General features: G+C 42.1%; 3 protein-coding genes across 3 annotated transcripts; 2 read left to right on the top strand and 1 right to left on the bottom strand.

The window, feature by feature from the left end:
- The first annotated feature begins 76 nt into the window (after positions 1 to 76).
- LOC123743177 (uncharacterized) lies at positions 77 to 10,221 on the top strand. The gene is made up of 5 exons (XM_045718974.2): positions 77 to 369; positions 4,015 to 4,312; positions 7,377 to 7,431; positions 8,848 to 8,965; positions 9,157 to 10,221. Exons 1-5 carry the CDS (start codon positions 314 to 316, stop codon positions 9,188 to 9,190), a joined length of 561 nt encoding a protein of 186 aa, XP_045574930.1. The 5' UTR covers positions 77 to 313; the 3' UTR covers positions 9,191 to 10,221.
- LOC123743178 (uncharacterized) lies at positions 9,417 to 14,844 on the bottom strand. Its single transcript, XM_045718975.2, has 4 exons — positions 14,632 to 14,844; positions 14,487 to 14,527; positions 14,216 to 14,342; positions 9,417 to 11,052 (listed from the first exon to the last, which is right to left on the bottom strand). Exons 1-4 carry the CDS (start codon positions 14,695 to 14,697, stop codon positions 10,951 to 10,953), a joined length of 336 nt encoding a protein of 111 aa, XP_045574931.1. The 5' UTR covers positions 14,698 to 14,844; the 3' UTR covers positions 9,417 to 10,950.
- A 65-nt stretch (positions 14,845 to 14,909) lies between these two features.
- Positions 14,910 to 19,849, top strand: LOC106592246 (acyl-coenzyme A thioesterase THEM4). Its single transcript, XM_014183569.3, has 6 exons — positions 14,910 to 15,378; positions 15,672 to 15,861; positions 16,075 to 16,237; positions 16,397 to 16,507; positions 16,697 to 16,821; positions 17,099 to 19,849. Exons 1-6 carry the CDS (start codon positions 15,217 to 15,219, stop codon positions 17,140 to 17,142), a joined length of 795 nt encoding a protein of 264 aa, XP_014039044.1. The 5' UTR covers positions 14,910 to 15,216; the 3' UTR covers positions 17,143 to 19,849.
- The last annotated feature ends 2,486 nt before the right edge of the window (positions 19,850 to 22,335 follow it).

Genomic DNA, 22,335 nt, shown 5'->3' with positions numbered 1-22,335 from the left:
TATATCCACTATATCCCTGAAAAACAGAAACATCTGCTTCTGTCGACTCCGCGGGGAGCGCACTTATTCTTATTCTTTTTTCTTTTGGAGAGCGCTTCACCAAAACCATCCACGTGCCCGCCCACCTGTCACGGTCCTTGCTATCTGGGATCCTTGGGACGGGCCTACCTCCCTTTGAAGTTGACATTTAAAATGGTTAATAATGCTTTAAGTTAGGTAAGGATTATGGTTAAGGTTAGGATTTAGGGTATGGACGTCCCAAGGCTCCCGGATAGCACTAGCATACCTGGCACTGCTACGCGGAAGTAAGTGGATGAACGCAAAATGGTCATCTGTGCTTCGGAATCAAGGGAATATAAACGTAAAAAGGTAACGTGATAATACTGTATAACATGTGCAACTCGAATTAGGAATGATATCATAATTTGTTTTAACACGCCCTAGCCTATAGGCTACGGCTACCTTTGATTTAGTTCTAGTATAAACATGTAGTCATGACTAACCTATAAAGCTCTGCCAGTTTGATGTAAGGCCACACTAGCTATTTTTCCAGTAACTTGTCAAGTAAACTAGGAATTTACAGGAAAACAAAAAGCAGAGCAAAATCGTTGGTAAAGTCAATAAAAAAATCGTATCTGGTGTATTACCTTACCAATAAGTTATATACAGTAGATGACTGACATGGGGCGCTGTGTTGAAGCCACCTGCGCCTCCATCTTGGAACTCCACCGCCGTTGTAAAAAATATTTAAGGAAATATAGAAATGTACCAAGCTAAGGACCCTGGGACTAAACACCTCCCTCTGCAACTGGATCCTGGACTTCCTTACAGGGTGCATGATTATTGATGAATTGGAGAAAAAAAAAAGTAATCTATATTAGAATAAGGCTGTAACGTAACAAAATTTGGAAAAAGTCAAGGGGTCTGAATACTTTCCGAATGCACTGTATATTTTCAGTTTGTGAGTGTGTGATATGCGAGTTGGAGACATGTGTATTTTGACATAATAAAGAACAACTTTTATAAACAATGTTTAGAGCGCTTGCTGTTGCATTGAGCCTTGCTGTTGAAAAACCACATCAGTGTCCGTCTTTTGGCTGTCGCAGATGCACCTCCCCCAACCTCACTCCTCGACTTTTGTCTACAGTCGGTTGCTTTCGCCTTCCACCTCAAATGATCCCAATGTCTTACTGGCCTCTTAGAGACAGGCCCTTTATATCCTAATCAGACAGCACCAGAGTAAACACCAGCCTCTTGGAGACAGGCCCTTTATATCCTAATCAGACAGCACCAGAGTAAACACCAGCCTCTTGGAGACAGGCCCTTTATATCCTAATCAGACAGCACCAGAGTAAACACCAGCCTCTTGGAGACAGGCCCTTTATATCCTAATCAGACAGCACCAGAGTAAACACCAGCCTCTTAGAGACAGGCCCTTTATATCCTAATCAGACAGCACCAGAGTAAACACCAGCCTCTTGGAGACAGGCCCTTTATATCCTAATCAGACAGCACCAGAGTAAACACCAGCCTCTTGGAGACAGGCCCTTTATATCCTAATCAGACAGCACCAGAGTAAACACCAGCCTCTTAGAGACAGGCCCTTTATATCCTAATCAGACAGCACCAGAGGAAACACCAGCCTCTTGGAGACAGGCCCTTTATATCCTAATCAGACAGCACCAGAGTAAACACCAGCCTCTTGGAGACAGGCCCTTTATATCCTAATCAGACAGCACCAGAGTAAACACCAGCCTCTTGGAGACAGGCCCTTTATATCCTAATCAGACAGCACCAGAGTAAACACCAGCCTCTTGGAGACAGGCCCTTTATATCCTAATCAGACAGCACCAGAGTAAACACCAGCCTCTTGGAGACAGGCCCTTTATATCCTAATCAGACAGCACCAGAGTAAACACCAGCCTCTTAGAGACAGGCCCTTTATATCCTAATCAGACAGCACCAGAGTAAACACCAGCCTCTTGGAGACAGGCCCTTTATATCCTAATCAGACAGCACCAGAGTAAACACCAGCCTCTTGGAGACAGGCCCTTTATATCCTAATCAGACAGCACCAGAGTAAACACCAGCCTCTTGGAGACAGGCCCTTTATATCCTAATCAGACAGCACCAGAGTAAACACCAGCCTCTTGGAGACAGGCCCTTTATATCCTAATCAGACAGCACCAGAGTAAACACCAGCCTCTTGGAGACAGGCCCTTTATATCCTAATCAGACAGCACCAGAGTAAACACCAGCCTCTTGGAGACAGGCCCTTTATATCCTAATCAGACAGCACCAGAGTAAACACCAGCCTCTTAGAGACAGGCCCTTTATATCCTAATCAGACAGCACCAGAGTAAACACCAGCCTCTTGGAGACAGGCCCTTTATATCCTAATCAGACAGCACCAGAGTAAACACCAGCCTCTTGGAGACAGGCCCTTTATATCCTAATCAGACAGCACCAGAGTAAACACCAGCCTCTTAGAGACAGGCCCTTTATATCCTAATCAGACAGCACCAGAGTAAACACCAGCCTCTTGGAGACAGGCCCTTTATATCCTAATCAGACAGCACCAGAGTAAACACCAGCCTCTTAGAGACAGGCCCTTTATATCCTGATCAGACAGCACCAGAGTAAACACCAGCCTCTTAGAGACAGGCCCTTTATATCCTAATCAGACAGCACCAGAGTAAACACCAGCCTCTTGGAGACAGGCCCTTTATATCCTAATCAGACAGCACCAGAGTAAACACCAGCCTCTTGGAGACAGGCCCTTTATATCCTAATCAGACAGCACCAGAGTAAACACCAGCCTCTTGGAGACAGGCCCTTTATATCCTAATCAGACAGCACCAGAGTAAACACCAGCCTCTTGGAGACAGGCCCTTTATATCCTAATCAGACAGCACCAGAGTAAACACCAGCCTCTTGGAGACAGGCCCTTTATATCCTAATCAGACAGCACCAGAGTAAACACCAGCCTCTTGGAGACAGGCCCTTTATATCCTAATCAGACAGCACCAGAGTAAACACCAGCCTCTTAGAGACAGGCCCTTTATATCCTAATCAGACAGCACCAGAGTAAACACCAGCCTCTTGGAGACAGGCCCTTTATATCCTTATCAGACAGCACCAGAGTAAACACCAGCCCGTGAGGCTGGTAGGAAGTCAAAACAAAAGGCTGCTACTTTGCCAGCTGCTACAGAATCATACAGTGTTTACACAATGTCATCAATACAATATGAATAATCAGTGTGTCCTCGGTCCTTGTACATCCAGTCTGGCGTTAATCACTATCAACAGATATGAGAATAATCCATAACATTCAGTATCAAGTCTAGTGACCATCAACCCGCACCTTGAGTGTCACAAACACTGGAAATCATGTGTTTTACAGAAGGAACATAATATCTACTAATATGCTAAACATTGTGTTAATCACTCTAAACTAAATATGAACTTTAATGATCTTAAATCTCCCCATTGCACAAACTGCACCCTAAATGATGACTTACTACATGGAACAATTTCATAATCTCTGGTTGTCTGTGTACCCTCTAAGAGGAAGAGGGAGAAGAAATTAAATGCAAATGAAAGAGATAGATAAACAATATAGAGAGAGCATATCTGTTAGTAATAAAACGTGACCTCTGAAACAGAAGGTGAGAGAGCAAGAGAGGAAGGGAGGGAGAGAGAGAAGTGGCGAGGGAGGGAGATAAAAGCGGTGGGGGTGTGGTAGTTAAACAAGGAAGTAGATTTCGCTTTGTCTACCAAACATTCCGCCTAGCAGGAAGATCCGGTTACAGGTGGACAGACTGCCATCAGCAACCAGAGGGAGGGAATGTGAACACACACTCTCCAACACACACAGGCTGACTACGGAGATGGTTGAGGAGTGACCGATCAAGACAGCAGCCAAGAAAGACAAACTGTACCTGACTTGAGCCTCATCTCTCTCTCCCTCTCTCTTTCTCTGCCCCCTTCCTTCTCTCTGTCCTGTCCCAGCAGTATGCGGGCTGTGTCTGCGCTAGTGTTCCTGGCCGCGGGTGTGATGGTGGTGTTGATGTACCAGGCGGTCCACCAGGAGCTGACTCTGCGGGGTCTTAAAGCCCGCACTCTGGAGAGCTCCTCTCAGGTTAAGCAGAAGGAGAACGACATCGTCCAGGTCAAGATGAAGATCCAGAAGCTGAATGGTGAGCTGGAGCCCATCAACACCAAGAGAGACGAGCTGACTAAGAAGAAGGAGGAGTCTGCTAAAGCCACAGGCGAGGCGGACAAGAGTCTAAAGACCTGTCAAACAGAGAAGGTAATTTTATTTTCCGTAGACTCATTAGTACTCCTAACCCTCATGTAAGGGCCCTGTATTCACCGATCACCATCAAATCAAATGGAATTTGTCACATGTGCCGAATACAACAGGTGTAGTAGACCTTACCATGAAATGCTTACCTACAAGCCCTAACCAACAATGCAGTTCAAGAAATAGAGTTAAGAAAATATTTACTAAATAAACTCAAGTAAAAATGTTTTATCAAAAGTAACACAAGAAAATGACATAACAATAACGAGGCTATATACAGGTTGTACCGGTACTAAGTCAATGGGCGGGGGTACAGGTTAGTCAAGGTAATTCATACATTTTTACATGTAGAGGTGTATGTCAGGTGAGGTGTGTTAATGTTTTGTGTTTCATACTAGAGGGCAACTTGATCTGATTACCACATCATTCACCACTGTGGCAGATTACACACATTGGAAGGTAAACTGACAAGGGATATATTACAGGGCCTTCAGAAACTATTCACACTCCTTCACTTTTTGTTGTTTTACAACCTGAAGTTAAAATGGATTAAATTGAGATTTTGTGTCACTGATCTACACACAATACCTCAAAATGTCAAAGTGAAATTATGTGTTCTGAAATTGTAAAAAAAAATATAAAAAATGAAAAACTGAAATGTCTCGAGTCCATAAGTATTCAGCACCTTTGTTATGGCAAGCCCAAATAAATTGAGGAGTAAAAACCTGCTGCTGCTAAGCTAATTGTTTTAAGATGGTCATAGATTATTTAGCTATTTTATTTGGAATTGTTTATACCTTTAGGTATATAAAGAAAAATATAGCACATAGAAACACATTGAATAACTCATTCATAAATGGCAAAACAGAGTCAAAAAATAAATAATAAGGAATAAGGTTTTGATGTGTCTGTCCTATATCTAGGAGATATAAGAAAGCTCAGGAAATAAACAATTTTTTGGCACAAAACTACTTACATACTTCCATTCATTTTTTGACCCGTTACAGGGTTACATTCAGATGAGCCCCATGACACTTGTTCGGACACTACAGACGTTTTCGTGAGGAGACCGATTTTCGGGATGTATGCTGATCTGACAAACAGCATTGTAGCTCTGCCACTTTCCACTGCAGATGCACAAGGTGGATGCAGTGGATTGAGACACAGCCCATACAGTATCTCTATCTTAAACAGACAGATTTTGATGGGGATTTTGCATGGACTCACTCTGTGTGCCACAAGTGTTTAACATGATTACCCCACATAATGATTACCCCATCTAAGTACCCCACACATACAATTAGTTGTAAGGTCCCTCAGTCCAGCAGTGAATTTAAAGCACAGATTCAACCACAAAGACCAAGGATCTTTTCCAGTGCCTCGCAAAGGACGACACCTTTTGGTAGGACACCTTTGAGCGTGGTGAAGTTATTAATTACATTTTGGATGGTGTATCAATACACCCAGTCACTACAAAGATACAGGCGTCCTCAGTGGCTGTAGAGGAATGAAACTGCTCAGGGATTTCACCATGAAGCTAATTGTGATTTTTAAAACAGAGTTTATTGGCTGTGATAGGAGAAAACTGATGGATCAACAACATTGTAGTTACTCCACAATACTAGCCTCAAGGACAGAGTGAAAAGAAGGAAGTCTGTACAGAATAAAAAATATTCCAAAACAGGAATCCTGTTTGCAATAAGGCACTTTAGCAATACTGCAAATAATGAGGCAAAGAAATTACATTTTTCTCCTGAATACAAAGCTTTATGTTTGGGGCAAATCCAACACAACACATCACCACTCTTCATATTTTCAAGCATGTTGGTGGCTGCATCATGTTATGGGTGTGCTTGTCATCGGCAAGGACTAGGGAGTTTTTTATTATAAAAATGTATGGAATAGAGCTAAGCACAGGCAAAATCCTAGAGGAAAACCTGGTTCAGTCTGCTTTCCAACAGACACTGGGAGACAAATTCATCTTTCAGCAGGACAATAACCTAAAACACAAGGCCAAATATACACTGGAGTTGCTTACCAAGACGCCATTGAATGTTCCTGAGTGGCCTAGTTACAGTTTTGACTTGAATCGTCTTGAAAATCTATGGCAAGACATGAAAATGGCTGTCTAGCAATGATCAACAAACAAGTTGAAAGAGCTTTAAGAATGTTTTAAAGAATAATGGGCAAATATTGTACAATCAGATGTGCAAAGCTGTGTGCTCACAGCTGTAATCGCTGCCGAAGGGGATTCTAACATGTATTGGCAGGGGGATTGAATACCTACAGTATCTAATCAAGATAGTGTTTTATTTTTCCATTTACTTTTTTTAAAATGTTTTCCGCTTTGAATTACAGAGTATTTTGTGTAGGTCATTGGCAAAAAAGTACAATTAATCCTATTTGAATCCCACTTTGTATCACAACAAAATTTGGAAAAAGTCAAGGGGTGGGAATACTTTCTGAAGGTACTGTATGTTTTGTGTTGAGTGGCATGTGAGAGGTATTCTGCCAGGTATTCTCTTAGCAATGGAATTACATTTTGTTCTCACTTATTAGTCACAAAAATGATTAGTCACACTTTAAACAAAGTGCATATTATGAAGGACTCATTGTATGCCTTATGTAGCTGTGACGATCGTCTGAAAGAGGGGACCAAGATGCAGCGTGGGAAGTGGTCATCATTTATTATAAATGACGAAACATTTAAACAAAGAAACAAAAACGAAAGCCAACAGTTCTGTCAGGTGAAAAACACAAGACAGAAAACAACCACCCACAAAACCCAAAGGAAAACAGGCTACCTAAGTATGGCTCCCAATCAGCGACAACGATGTACAGCTGTCCCTGATTGAGAGCCATACCAGGCCAAAACAAAGAACACAAAACAAAGAAAAAAGGACATAGAATGCCCACCCTAGTCACACCCTGGCCTAACCAAAATAGAGAATAAAAACCTCTATGGCCAGGGCGTGACAGTAGCCCTTAATAAGGCCTAGCTAGATAAGGCCCATAATGCTTCAAATACCGGTCCTCATCTTCCTCATCTCCCCTCTTTTTTTCTCCTCAGGCCGATGCGGAGAAAAAGAAGACTGACGCGTCGGCGGCCCTTCAGAAAGTTAAAGGTACGATGGTTATTTTACTGCAGTGATGGGATACCGTCAGCGGCCCTTCAGAAAGTTAAAGGTACGATGGTTATTTTACTGCAGTGATGGGATACCGTCAGCGGCCCTTCAGAAAGTTAAAGGTACGATGGTTATTTTACTGCAGTGATGGGATACCGTCAGCGGCCCTTCAGAAAGTTAAAGGTACGATGGTTATTTTACTGCAGTGATGGGATACCGTCAGCGGCCCTTCAGAAAGTTAAAGGTACGATGGTTATTTTACTGCAGTGATGGGATACCGTCAGCGGCCCTTCAGAAAGTTAAAGGTACGATGGTTATTTTACTGCAGTGATGGGATACCGTCAGCGGCCCTTCAGAAAGTTAAAGGTACGATGGTTATTTTACTGCAGTGATGGGATACCGTCAGCAGCCCTTCAGAAAGTTAAAGGTACGATGGTTATTTTACTGCAGTGATGGGATACCGTCAGCGGCCCTTCAGAAAGTTAAAGGTACGATGGTTATTTTACTGCAGTGATGGGATACCGTCAGCGGCCCTTCAGAAAGTTAAAGGTACGATGGTTATTTTACTGCAGTGATGGGATACCGTCAGCGGCCCTTCAGAAAGTTAAAGGTACGATGGTTATTTTACTGCAGTGATGGGATACCGTCAGCGGCCCTTCAGAAAGTTAAAGGTACGATGGTTATTTTACTGCAGTGATGGGATACCGTCAGCGGCCCTTCAGAAAGTTAAAGGTACGATGGTTATTTTACTGCAGTGATGGGATACCGTCAGCGGCCCTTCAGAAAGTTAAAGGTACGATGGTTATTTTACTGCAGTGATGGGATACCGTCAGCGGCCCTTCAGAAAGTTAAAGGTACGATGGTTATTTTACTGCAGTGATGGGATACCGTCAGCGGCCCTTCAGAAAGTTAAAGGTACGATGGTTATTTTACTGCAGTGATGGGATACCGTCAGCGGCCCTTCAGAAAGTTAAAGGTACGATGGTTATTTTACTGCAGTGATGGGATACCGTCAGCTCTGTTATGAATTGCTTCCTTTTAGGTGGTTCTGGAATTTAACGTCTCTTTTCTAGATTTTGATCATTAGTGGGTATCAGCCTAATTCTGCTCTACATGCATTATTTGGTGTTTTACATTTTACACTGAGGATATTTTTGCAGAATTTTGCATGCAGTCTCAATTTGGTGTTTGTCCCATTTTGTTAATTCTTGGTTGTTGAGCGGACCCCAGACCTCACAACCTTTCTCTCTCTCAATACATTTCTTCCTGCCCTCCCAATTTCCCTCCATGTCTTTCTCTCCTCCTTCCCACCTCTCTCTCAATACCCTTTCCTCCTTATCTACCCATTTCCTTCTGTCTTTTTTCCTACCCTCCCGCTTTCCACCCCTCTCTCATTATCCCTCGCTCCCCCTCTAGATGATCAAGAAGCAGAGAAGAAGAAAGCTCAGGAGGAGATCCAGGCGTTGAAACAGCAGATTCTGGACCGGGACAAGGCACTGTGTGCTTTTGTGGACCAGACCAATGAGGAAGGACGGTAAGAGCAGACACACACCCAGGCATTCAGCCACACTCACACACACCCAGTAACACAGTCTTGTGGTCACCATTATGAAAGACTTCTATGGTCACGCTGTACTGTGTGTCATGTAGTTCTGTGGTTACTGGGTGCTCACATGCTATTGATAACTAATGGTTGTTGTTGTTGTTTTCTTTGTTGTTTTGCAGGAAGCTGTGTGGAATCACAGAGGCCCCAAAATGAAGACTTGGACTACACTATCAGCCTCCATCCCTCCCTCACTCCCTCCCTCACTCCCTCCCTCATGCTTGCCGTGATGCACACACACCCTACAACCACTTTCACTTCACTGTACCTCTCAATACTCAGGAAAATAAAAAACAAGAAGGGTTTGGAAAACCCAGTCTGAATGTCATGTCTTCATTACATACAGTACACTGTTAGTTTATGTATGCAGGTAAGGAAGGGAGACATTACATGTTTTTAATTAGTGAGTTTCATCCTATGGTACAGTACATTAATGTAGGAATGACTGAAAGAGGTTAGGGATAATTCCCTCAGAGATGGAGCAGGGTGTCTCTGAGGTGACTTCTGAATGTTGCAAAGGTTCTAGAGAAGGGTTCTAGAGAAGAGTTCTAAAGAAGTGTGCAGGTGCATGCCCATCTGGTTCAATTGTCTATTAAATATTTATTATGCATAGATGTATGATTGACCTTTATAGTGCATAGATGTATGATTGACCTGTATTGTGTATAGATTTATGATTGATCTTCATTGCATTTGGGTGTGGTGTGTGTTAATCAGAGTATAACATTGCCCTATGTGCGTGTGGGTAATGGGAAAATGTAAGATGAATAAAGTGAATATTCAGTTAACAGGAATTAACACAATGATTAGCATATTTATATGTTTTCCCTTTCTATAATACACATGATTTCCAATGTTCTATTTGTGACACTCACTTTTGTATGGGTTGATGGTCACTAGACCTGAGCTACTGAAGGTACAAGGACTGAGAACACACTGATTATTATTGTATTGATGACATTATGAACACTGTGTGATTCTGTAGCAGCCGGCAAAGTCACTGTCTTTTGTATTGACTCCAAGCCTCTCTGGTTGATATTTTAGAGAACATTTGGTACTGTCTGATAAGAATATGAAGGTTCGGTCTCCAAGAGCCCTGTTGGACATTTTCTGTGCTTCTGTTCTGGAGGTGTCTCCCTGAATGATTGTATTAAACTGGATTGATCTCTGATTGATATTATCAACAACTGCTCTCCTTTTTGTTTATCTGGAAATTCCAATTACTTTCTCAGTCTGTGTTAGAATCTCCAACCCTGCATGACCAAGTGTCCCAGATATGGCTAGAGAGATTGGACCTGTCATTGTGAGCTACAATACAGTATGTTAAATGTAGTGAGCTCATATGTTACATAATTACTCCTCAAAGACTGAAGCAAATGACCAGTAGAGAGTTCTACTGAATGGACAAATGCCAGACTGTGTATCGGTTGATTTTTTTGGTCTTGCTTGCTGTTGACAAGGAGACCTGTTTGTTAACCAAATATGTGTTTTGTTTATGTACAGTGCTACCTCCCTGACTGTCACACAAATTCCTGTTTTGTTAAGGTGACATGAGTCATGTGATGTAAATTGCTTTAAAGTGTACTTTTACAGAAGCAGTTTATTCACTCTGCTTCTGTACAGATCAGACCTTTTTTTATTTATGTAAATACAACGATATAAAACTGTAATCCTAAAGATAAAACACTTTAATATGTGTTTTATCTTTAGGATTACAGTTTTACATCATTGTATTTACATAAATAAAAAAAGGTCTGATTGTAAACAAGATGCTTGTAGATGGCTGTGAGTAAATGTTTTCACATTAATACTTCAAAGTATTCTATAGTTGTTCACACATCCTTGCTGCTAGATGGCTTTCAGCATAAACTTCAGATGATCTTTGGTGTTGTTATGGGTCTAGTGGAGACTAGAGTCTAGACTCTCTGTTTGTAGATGGTCTTGCCCAGTCTGTTGAGCTCTATGACGTACTGCTGTCTCTCATGCTCCAGGAGGGCCTGCAGTGCTGCTCTACGGACCTGCACACACACAGAAAGCAGACATAATGGAGAGGATGTACTGTAGATACGGGACGCCGTAGTTGAAGTTCTGGTACAAATATGGACAATGCAAGCAATTCATAAGTTGGTGTGTCCTATATGGAAAACCTGACAATGTGTAGCCTACTTTTACCCCTGCCTGGTGTTACAAATGTGTAATTGCTCTGACAGTGTATGTGTGTAAAGGACACTGCAACACAAATTAACAAGAATAAGACCATTCATTTTCCTCAGTCAGAGGAATAGGTTAGAGATATGATGCTACGAACCTTCATGAAAGGGCTGATAATAGGTTATTTAATGAAGTCCCCTAAGAGAACAAGGTCTCTAAAACAGTATGGAGACAGGGATTAGCTTCATGGCAACAACACTAGTTGGATCCTATCCACATTAATTTATACTTCAGGTTTCCTGATTTTGCCTTCAAAATAATAGTCTGCGGTAAAACGCTGTGTCTGCCACAAAATATATATATTTTCAGCTTTGTGCATAATGTTAAAATTAGGAGAAATATAATAACTACATGGGGTAAAAATCTAAACTAAATAGAATTAGTACTTTATATAAATCAAATCAAACATGCCCCGAATACAACAGGTGTAGTAGACCTTACTGTGAAATACTTACTTACAAGCCCAAACCAATAATGCAGTTAAAAAATGAATAATAATTCATTAAAAAAACGAATATAATATATATATATATACATTTAAAAAGTTAAATAAATAATTAATACATTTAAAATAAAGAAATTAAATAACATATAAAAGTAACAAATAATTAAAGAGCAGCAGTAAAATAACAATAGCGAGGCTATATACAGGGGCTACCGGTACAGAGTCAATGTACAGTAAGATAAAGAATATTATAAGGTGGAGCATAATGAGAAAATGGTTGGCGCTTAATAATATCCTACTGGTTAAAAAAATATACATTAAACATAAAAAATATATATATTTTGATTGTATGATTCTTGTTTATATACTGGTGCTATTGTTTAAGGATGCAATTTGAAATGTAATGTTTAAGAAAAAAAGTACTGTATTTTTGTTGTATTGCACAGACAAATTGCACACAGGAAAGCGATTGATTGTGTGTCCATAAAACCAGGGCCCAGTCTACTTACTAGAGTTCCTAGAATACAAATCAGATGAGTTAGAACAAAAAACTAGGTCATTGGAAGAGTTGCTGTACTTTTACTGTGGTCAAACATCTGAAAATGGGGTGCCTGGACACTTTAAGATTATTTGTGCAGATGTACAAATGGGGTGAGGAGTACTCAGGGTCTGTAGAATGTAATGGTGTCATTTAGTGTTGCTGGCCTTTTACTCCACCCATTCCATTGGCCACGATGAAAATCCCTGTATAAGGAATACATGTTGGCTTATAGAGAAAAAACTATTCTAGGTGTCGCAGTGGAAGCATTGTAGGGAATACTCAGTATGGTCTGTAGAATGTATATATGGTGTCATTTCATTGGGCTCTGAATAATATGGAGTGTTCCTTCCTGTACAGTGCTATAGTTGTACCTTATAGTGTCTAGGCACCCCAATTTAAGCTGTTTGACAACAATGAAAATTAAATCAAATTAAATGTTATTTGTCACATACACATGTTTAGCAGATGTTATTGTACGTGTAGCGTAATGCTTGTGTTTCTAGCTCTAACAGTGCAGTAATATCTAACAGTAATATCTAACAATTTCACAACAATACACACAATCTGAAGTAAAGGAAAGGAATTAAGAATATATAAATATTTGGGCGAGCAATGTCAGAGTGGCATAGACTAAGATACAGTAGAATAGAATACAGTATATACATATGAGATGAGTAATGCAAAATATGTAAACATTATTAAAGTGACTAGTGTTCCATTATTAAAGTGGCCTCTAATGTGCTAGTGATGGCTATTTAACAGTATTTAACAGTTTGATGGCCTTGAGATAGAAGCTGTTTTTCAGTCTCTCAGTCCCAGCTTTGATGCACCTGTACTGACCTCGCCTTCTGGATGATAGCGGGGTGAACAGGCAGTGGTTCGGGTGGTTGTTGTCCTTGATGATCTTTTTGCCCTTCCTGTGACATCGGGTGCTGTAGGTGTCCTGGAGGGCAGGTAGTTTGCCCCCGGTGATGCGTTGGGCAGACCGCACCACCCTCTGGATAGCCCTGCGGTTGCAGGCGGTGCAGTTGCCGTACCAGGCAGTGATACAGCCTGACAGGGTGCTCTCAATTGTGCATCTGTAAGAGTTTGCGAGGGTTTTAGGTACCAAGCCAAATTTCTTCAGCCTCCTGAAGTTGAAGAGGTGCCTTCTTCACCACACTGTCTGTGTAGGTGGACAATTTCAGTTTGTCAGTGATGTGTATGCGAGGAACTTGAAGCTTTCCACCTTCTCCACTGCGGTCACATCGATGTGGATAGGGGGGATGCTCCATCTGCTGTTTCCTGAAGTCCACGATCAGCTCCTTTGTTTTGTTGACGTTGGGTGAGAGGTTATTTTCCTGGCACCACACTCCCAGAGCCCTCACCTCCTCCCTGTAGGCTGTCTCTTCATTGTTGGTAATCAGGCCTACTACTGTTGTGTTGTCTGCAAACTTGATGATTGGAGACATGCATGGCCATGCAGTCATGGGTGAACAGGGAGTACAGAAGGGAGCACGCATCCTTGTGGGGCCCCAGTGTTGAGTATCAGCGAAGTGGAGGTGTTTTTCCCTACAGTACCTTCACCACCTGTGGGCGGCCCGTCAGGGAGTACAGGACCCAGTTGCACAGGGCGGGGTTCAGACCCAGGACCTCAAGCTTAATGATGAGCTTGGAGGGTACTATGGTGTTGAATGCTAAGCTATCTTGATCTGTGTTATTCAGAGCCCTATGTAATTACACCATATATACATTCGACAGACCCTACTGAGTATTCCCTACAACACTTCTACTGCGGCACCTAGAATAGTATTTGCCCTACAAGCCAATATGTATTCCATACACAGTGATTTGCATTGGGGGCATTTAGGCTATTGACACTTTTCTGCTTTTACATGCAGACATTTATTCTGAACATTCTGAAATTCCCGGAAGTACTTTTTTAGTGTTGCTGAGTGTTGCTGAGGAGACAGGGCCCTGTTTCAGCACCCCTCCACTCCCTCACCATCGTCAGAGCAGCCTTTCCCAGCTCAATCTCTCTCTGCTGGGTCAGCTCTCTCAGCTTCAGGGTCTTCATGGAACCAGCCTGGGTGGAGCCCTCAAACTCAGCCTTTTGCATCACACCACAGATACTGAGAGAAAGAAAGAGGGGGGGGGGGGTCCTTTCACTACATTGAGAACTGAAAGGACTGTAACTTCAAGGTATTTCAGGGAAAACGTATCAAACGTTACAGTTACAATTAGCCCAACAGTACAGAACGGAATAATTTACACACCTGTCCAGCTCTGCAATGCGTGTAGTCATCTCGCCATCTTTCTATAAAAGAGTGAAAATGCAGGCTATAACACATTTCCAGCCACTTAGCTATAGGTATCTGACCACTTTTTTGTCTGTGTGTTGCCTAGTATTGACATGCTTACCTTGATTCTGTCTCTCGCCCTCTGCACACGTTTGTTTTTGGAACGTCGTTCCTCACAACCAAACATCCTGCTGGCAGTTTATTTGAAGTAAATAATCACAAAGTATCTTGCTTTAACAAAAACTGCACAATAAACGAATAAATGGTAAAAGGCGTCTCAATAGATGGAGGAGTCTGTCTACGTTGGCATGGTAACTAACCTTTGTAGCCGGAAATATTATTCCTTCGCTGCCAATTACAGTGAACGATACAGATCACATGACCAGGAAGACGCATGTTGCCCGTCGTCGTTCCTTGTGCAGGAAGTGGTAACATGGGGCGATGAGATACACATGAAAGTCATTCTACCGGCAAAACCAGTGGCGAGACGAAATTGACAAAAGTTCCGTATTTATCCTCCTGTTGTTAGTTTGTTACAGTAGAAAGTTATAGTTCTATGTTAGGTTTGATTCGGAATGTGTATTGCTATCATACAACAGCCACTAGTCAGTAAAGCTGAAGGGCTGGCTAGTAGTAACCGTAACGTTACAGTAATTTGTAGTTACATCAGAATAGGGCTTGGCAATCTTACCCCAACATTGTCATCATGATACGAACAGGAGTGCAGAAGATGGCCAGGGGACTGTGCCAAATAATGGGACGTGAAATCTCAAAGGGAAATTTCAACACCAACATCGGACAACAAATGACTCCAAGAGGGACTCTCCAGCTTCCCTGGTCCTCTATCAACAGTGTCCGAACCATGGCGGTAGGTCCGGAAACACACACACAGCCACACATATTTAGCTAGCTACAAACAGCCATAACATTAGTGTAGCCTACTGTCAAGGGCAATGTGAGTGAGAACATGTGAGTCATGATTCATCTTATCTAAACATTTGTCATGGTTCCCATTTCCCTAACGTTACTGCCGATAGAAACAGTATTTTTTCCCACAATGTGCATTGTGAACTGTGCTGTAATGTATTTCGTTCTGGATGTTTCTGCCGTGTACTGTAAAGAAATATTGATGAGAGTGTAATAGTAGTGTTTGTCCACTAGGTGCTGCCCTGGCCTTTCTCTTTCCAGCCACGGGACTTCAGCCTGCCCAACTCGTCCTGGGGCTCAGACATGAGGCGTCTGTATGAGCACTATAACAGCCAGTGTGAGGTAGAGACAGATGACGGAGAGAAGAAGTGGGGGGTCTGGAGAAGACTGCCCAGCTATAACCGCTCCCTCAAGTACACCACAGGTACAGTAAGGAAGGGTTTCTTTCACTTATGGATGGCGTGTGTGTACGAAAATGCATGCACTCACTACTGTAAGTTGCTCTGGACTAGATAAATTACTAAAATGTGACGTAAAAAAAATGTGTTTGTATAACCCTGTCTCTCTCATGTCCTGGGCATAGTGTCTGAGTAAGATGCTGTGTGTATGTGTGTAACTCTGTGTCTCTCCTTCCAAGGTGGGGTGTATCTGAGTAAGATCATTCAGTCGAAGGCGCGTCTGTTCACGCGGAACATCAGGGAGCAGGGTGCAGCGTTCGAGTACGTCGTGTTTGTCAACAAGCAGGAGCAGAAGTGTGTGTGTGTGTTCCAGGCTGGCCACCTACTGGAGGGACCCCCGGGGTGAGCTGTTTGTGTCTGTGTGTGCTGATGGCATGTGTATACTGTGACAATGTTTGTCCTTGTGTGTGTATCTCTGTAAAAATGACACAATCAACTGCTAGCATTCAAACATCATATTTAGTCAGAAGTGTAATGTTTATAAATTGTGTGTGATTCCAGGCACGTCCATGGGGGGGCAATAGCTACCATGATTGACACTGTAACAGGGACCCATGCCACCTACCTCTCTGGGCCTGTCATGACTGCCAACCTCAACATCAACTACCGCAGGTACACACACTTTCTCCCTCACTCTGTTCCTCACTCTCTCCATCACTCACTCACGGCTTATTAAACTCTAAAAACATGTTTTCATGTTATTGTGGTCATTATTGTAGGGTTCTAAGTGAGGTTCTAGATTTTTCCTGACCACATTTCCTGGTTATGACACATACTGTATCCCGCCTCTCCTCCCCAAAGCCCCATCCCATTGGGTAGTACAGTGCTGCTCACCTGCTCATTGGATAAGAAGGAGGGACGGAAAACCTTTGTTTCCTGTCAAGTGACCAACACGGACAGCTCCAAACTACACACAGAGGCCACAGGTACTGTCACCCACCCTCACGTGTTGGTTGTGTTTTTAGACGTGTCATTGGACATTCAGTCAGTCGGAAGTGTTCTCTCAGTCTTAGTATGTTTCTCTTTTCCCTCATCCTTCTCTCTCTCTCTCTCTCTCTCTCTCTCTCTCTCTTTCTCCTTCTCTCTCTCTTTCTCCTTCTCCCTCTCTCTCTCCTTCTCCCTCTCTCTCTCCTTCTCCCTCACTCTCTCCTTCTCCCTCACTCTCTCCTTCTCCCTCACTCTCTCTCCTTCTCCTTCTCTCAGGGCTGTTTCTGTCAATCACAATGGGACACCTATTAGGAGGATGATGGATTGGCCAGCTCATCGACCAACCTGACGCTACAAACACACAACATCAGAAACAGCACTGACTTCCTAGGGGGTGTGTTTGTCTGCACACAAATGTTTGGGTGTATATCAGTACCTTAGTGTGTGTGTGTGTGTGTGTGTGTGTGTGTGTGTGTGTGTGTGTGTGTGTGTGTGTGTGTGTGTGGTTATGACTGTCAGATTCAGTAATCTTCTTAACTCTAGCAGTTTGCCTGAGACACCTGATGCCTTGCGCTCCACTGACATAGCCTACAGATACTGTATATCATAGACACAACCAGTTGTTGATATTGTACCTCTCTTTCTCCACTGTTACACACTCCTGGACCACCAGCTCCAGTCAGAGTGAAGGACATAACCTCTGGTATATTATATTTAGGTTGAGGCTGTGGATACAACTTTTCTGAACCCTTCTTCCCGACAGCTAAAGGTCCCGACACTTCTGCATGTGCAGGATTCTCTACTTTTACGCACCTTCCTTCACATTTCTCAGTCAATTGTGAATGATAATCTTCATGTTTTACCTGTGAAACGTCCATGCAGCATCTGCATACCTGTGTCTAGTTTCAATCATAGCACATATTCTGCCTAGTGGCACGTGCTGTTGAGTTTTGGCCACATGAGAGAAAAATGTGCCCGTTCGCACAATCATCCTAAAAACTCATAAGAAATGAGGTGGTGTTTTGTCTTACAGTAATTTTATACTACGCTATTACAGTGCCTTGCGAAAGTATTCGGCCCCCTTGAACTTTTCGACCTTTTTGCCACATTTCAGGCTTCAAACATAAAGATATAAAACTGTAATTTTTTGTGAAGAATCAACAACAAGTGGGACACAATCATGAAGTGGAACGAAATTTATTGGATATTTCAAACTTTTTTAACAAATAAAAAACTGAAAAATTGGCCGTGCAAAATTATTCAGCCCCTTTACTTTCAGTGCAGCAAACTCTCTCCAGAAGTTCAGTGAGGATCTCTGAATGATCCAATGTTGACCTAAATGACTAATGATGATAAATAGAATCCACCTGTGTGTAATCAAGTCTCCGTATAAATGCACCTGCTCTGTGATAGTCTCAGAGGTCCGTTTAAAGCGCAGAGAGCATCATGAAGAACAAGGAACACACCAGGCAGGTCCGAGATACTGTTGTGGAGAAGTTTAAAGCCGGATTTGGATACAAAAAGATTTCCCAAGCTTTAAACATCCCAAGGAGCACTGTGCAAGCGATAATATTGAAATGGAAGGAGTATCAGACCACTGCAAATCTACGAAGACCCGGCTGTCCCTCTAAACTTTCAGCTCATACAAGGAGAAGACTGATCAGAGATGCAGCCAAGAGGCCCATGATCACTCTGGATGAACTGCAAAGATCTACAGCTGAGGTGGGAGACTCTGTCCATAGGACAACAATCAGTCATATACTGCACAAATCTGGCCTTTATGGAAGAGTGGCAAGAAGAAAGCCATTTCTTAAAGATATCCATAAAAAGTGTCGTTTAAAGTTTGCCACTAGCCACCTGGGAGACACACCAAACATGTGGAAGAAGGTGCTCTGGTCAGATGAAACCAAAATCGAACTTTTTGGCAACAATGCAAAACGTTATGTTTGGCGTAAAAGCAACACAGCTCATCACCCTGAACACAACATCCCCACTGTCAAATATGGTGGTGGCAGCATCATGGTTTGGGCCTGCTTTTCTTCAGCAGGGGCAGGGAAGATGGTTAAAATTGACGGGAAGATGGATGGAGCCAAATACAGGACCATTCTGGAAGAAAACCTGATGGAGTCTGCAAAAGACCTGAGACTGGGACGGAGATTTGTCTTCCAACAAGACAATGATCCAAAACATAAAGCAAAATCTACAATGGAATGGTTCACAAATAAACATATCCAGGTGTTAGAATGGCCAAGTCAAAGTCCAGACCTGAATCGAATCGAGAATCTGTGGAAAGAACTGAAAACTGCTGTTCACAAACGCTCTCCATCCAACCTCACTGAGCTCGAGCTGTTTTGCAAGGAGGAATGGGCAAAAAGTTCAGTCTCTCGATGTGCAAAACTGATAGAGACATACCCCAAGCGACTTACAGCTGTAATCGCAGCAAAAGGTGGCGCTACAAAGTATTAACTTAAGGGGGCTGAATAATTTTGCACGGCCAATTTTTCAGTTTTTTATTTGTTAAAAAAGTTTGAAATATCCAATAAATTTCGTTCCACTTCATAATTGTGTCCCACTTGTTGTTGATTCTTCACAAAAAATTGAAGCCTGAAATGTGGCAAAAAGTCGAAAAGTTCAAGGGGGCCGAATACTTTCGCAAGGCACTGTATATTGGGTTCTATTATGTAAAATACCATCGTGTGATCTGGCAGACATTGATTCAGCTTTGATCTAACTTTATTAAACGAGCTCCATTCACCAGAGTAGCTTGTTCTCTATGAGTAGAACAGAGACGGTGTGTAAAGAAGCTTCAGGACCTTTAGCCGTCGGAATGAGGGGTCTAGAAAAGTTGGATCCACAGCCACTCCGATATATTTAATAGATCGTTTATTTTTTGTATTTGATTTATATCATTCTGATTAATTTATTGGGCCTTTTACAGTTTGAGATTTGAATCATTGCTGATACGTTATTATGTGACCATTATGACCTCTTGAATAAAGCCTTACCTCTTGGGTACTGTAGACTGTTTTTCTATGGTATCTGGCTCAATGTGGGATAACTTTTCCATTCTCATTGGTCCATGTGTTATAAACAACCTTCAGACAGACTGATGTCATACAGACCCTTTTCTCTTCATATGTCAACCTCTCTCTTCGAATCTATATCTACCTCTCACCCTTTCTTCCTTCTTTCCCCTCTTCCTTCCTTCCTCTCTCTCTCTCTGTCACTGTCTGTCTCTCTTTTTCTTTATTTGTCAGTCTATCTTGTCTCTGACCCCTCCCTCTTTGTGAATGATCCCCTTCCAGTAAGAAATAAATGACAGGCAGCATTACGGTAAAAACTGACACGTTGTCCACATCACAGAGTTCAGAGGATTCTGTCAGCATAAACCCAGCAGACCACATAGCCTTAACCAGCACTCTCACTACTGAGACTGATACTGAGGACAAAACATAGACACTATGGTCCCAATCTGGCCCTTTCAAAATGCTACTTTATTCGACTCTTCGGGTATCGTAGGCACCCATAACACATAGTAGGCATGGTAACGAACTGATAACAGTAGGCATGGTAACGAACTGATAACAGTAGGCATGGTAACTAACTGATACTAGTAGGCATGGTAATGAACTGATACTAATACGCATGGTAATGAACTGATACTAGTAGGCATGGTAACTAACTGATACTAGTAGGCAGGGTAACTAACTGATACTAGTAGGCATGGTAATTAACTGATACTAGTAGGCATGGTAACTAACTGATACTATTAGGCATGGTAACTAACTGATACTAGTAGGCATGGTAACTAACTGATACTATTAGGCATGGTAACTAACTGATACTAGTAGGCATGGTAACTAACTGATACTAGTAGGCATGGTAACTAACTGATACTAGTAGGCAGGGTAACTAACTGATTTAACTAGGCATGGTAACTAACTGATACTAGTAGGCATGGTAACTAACTGATACTAGTAGGCATGGTAATGAACTGATACTAATACGAATGGTAATGAACTGATACTAGTAGGCATGGTAACTAACTGATACTAGTAGGCAGGGTAACTAACTGATACTAGTAGGCATGGTAACTAACTGATACTAGTAGGCATGGTAACTAACTGATACTAGTAGGCAGGGTAACTAACTGATACTAGTAGGCATGGTAACTAACTGATACTAGTAGGCATGGTAACTAACTGATACTAGTAGGCAGGGTAATGAACTGATACTAATACGCATGGTAATTTACATTTACATTTTAGTCATTTAGCAGACGCTCTTATCCAGAGCGACTTACAGTAGTGAATGCATACATTTCATACAATTTCATACATTTTTTTTTTGCTGGCCCCCCGTGGGAATCGAACCCACAACCCTGGCGTTGCAAACACCATGCTCTACCAACTGAGCTACAGGGAAGGCTAACTAACTGATACTAGTAGGCATGGTAACTAACTGATACTAGTAGGCATGGTAATGAACTGATACTAATACGCATGGTAATGAACTGATACTAGTAGGCATGGTAACTAACTGATACTAGTAGGCAGGGTAACTAACTGATACTAGTAGGCAGGGTAACTAACTGATACTAGTAGGCATGGTAACTAACTGATACTAGTAGGCATGGTAATGAACTGATACTAATACGCATGGTAATGAACTGATACTAGTAGGCATGGTAACTAACTGATACTATTAGGCATGGTAACTAACTGATACTAGTAGGCATGGTAACTAACTGATACTAGTAGGCATGGTAACTAACTGATACTAGTAGGCAGGGTAACTAACTGATTTAACTAGGCATGGTAACTAACTGATACTAGTAGGCAGGGTAACTAACTGATACTAGTAGGCATGGTAATGAACTGATCCAAGGAGGCATGGTAACTAACTGATACTAGTAGGCATGGTAATGAACTGATACTAGTAGGCATGGTAACGAACTGATACTAGTAGGCATGGTAACTAACTGATACTAGTAGGCATGGTAACTAACTGATACTAGTAGGCATGGTAACTAACTGATACTAGTAGGAGGCATGGTAACTAACTGATACTAGTAGGAGGCATGGTAACTAACTGATACTAGTTGGCATGGTAACTAACTGATACTATTAGGCATGGTAACTAACTGATACTAGTAGGCATGGTAACGAACTGATACTAGTAGGCAGGGTACCTAACTGATACTAGTAGGCAGGGTACCTAACTGATACTAGTAGGCATGGTAATGAACTGATACTAGTAGGCAAGGTAACTAACTTATACTGGTGGGCATGGTAACTAACTGATACTAGTAGGCATGGTAATGAACTGATACTAGTGGGCATGGTAACTAACTGATACTAGTTGGCATGGTAATGAACTGATACTAGTAGGCATGGTAACTAACTGATACTAGTAGGTAGGGTAACTAACTGATACTAGTAGGCATGGTAACTAACTGATACTAGTAGGCATGGTAACTAACTGATACTAGTAGGCATGGTAACGAACTGATA

This window comes from Salmo salar, chromosome 05 (assembly GCF_965601325.2).
Source record: "Salmo salar chromosome 05, fSalSal1, whole genome shotgun sequence".
NCBI classification, from domain to species: domain Eukaryota; kingdom Metazoa; phylum Chordata; class Actinopteri; order Salmoniformes; family Salmonidae; genus Salmo; species Salmo salar.
The sequence above is the reverse complement of the archived record's forward strand: the minus strand, read 5'-3'. Positions and strand labels throughout refer to the sequence as shown.

What these genes read in the sequence shown, in the direction of transcription:
- LOC123743177 (XM_045718974.2), top strand. Translation starts at nt 314, where the DNA reads ATGAACGCAAAATGGTCATCTGTGCTTCGGAATCAAGGGAATATAAAC. An exon ending in GGGAATATAAACGTAAAAAG is followed by an intron (nt 370 to 4,014) that starts GTAACGTGATAA and finishes CTGTCCCAGCAG; the next exon opens with TATGCGGGCTGTGTCTGCGC. An exon ending in CAGACCAATGAGGAAGGACG is followed by an intron (nt 8,966 to 9,156) that starts GTAAGAGCAGAC and finishes GTTGTTTTGCAG; the next exon opens with GAAGCTGTGTGGAATCACAG.
- LOC106592246 (XM_014183569.3), top strand. Translation starts at nt 15,217, where the DNA reads ATGATACGAACAGGAGTGCAGAAGATGGCCAGGGGACTGTGCCAAATA. An exon ending in CTACTGGAGGGACCCCCGGG is followed by an intron (nt 16,238 to 16,396) that starts GTGAGCTGTTTG and finishes GTGTGATTCCAG; the next exon opens with GCACGTCCATGGGGGGGCAA. An exon ending in CTCAACATCAACTACCGCAG is followed by an intron (nt 16,508 to 16,696) that starts GTACACACACTT and finishes TCCTCCCCAAAG; the next exon opens with CCCCATCCCATTGGGTAGTA.
- LOC123743178 (XM_045718975.2), bottom strand. Translation starts at nt 14,697, where the DNA reads ATGTTTGGTTGTGAGGAACGACGTTCCAAAAACAAACGTGTGCAGAGG. An exon ending in GGGCGAGAGACAGAATCAAG is followed by an intron (nt 14,528 to 14,631) that starts GTAAGCATGTCA and finishes ACTCTTTTATAG; the next exon opens with AAAGATGGCGAGATGACTAC. An exon ending in CGCATTGCAGAGCTGGACAG is followed by an intron (nt 14,343 to 14,486) that starts GTGTGTAAATTA and finishes TCTTTCTCTCAG; the next exon opens with TATCTGTGGTGTGATGCAAA.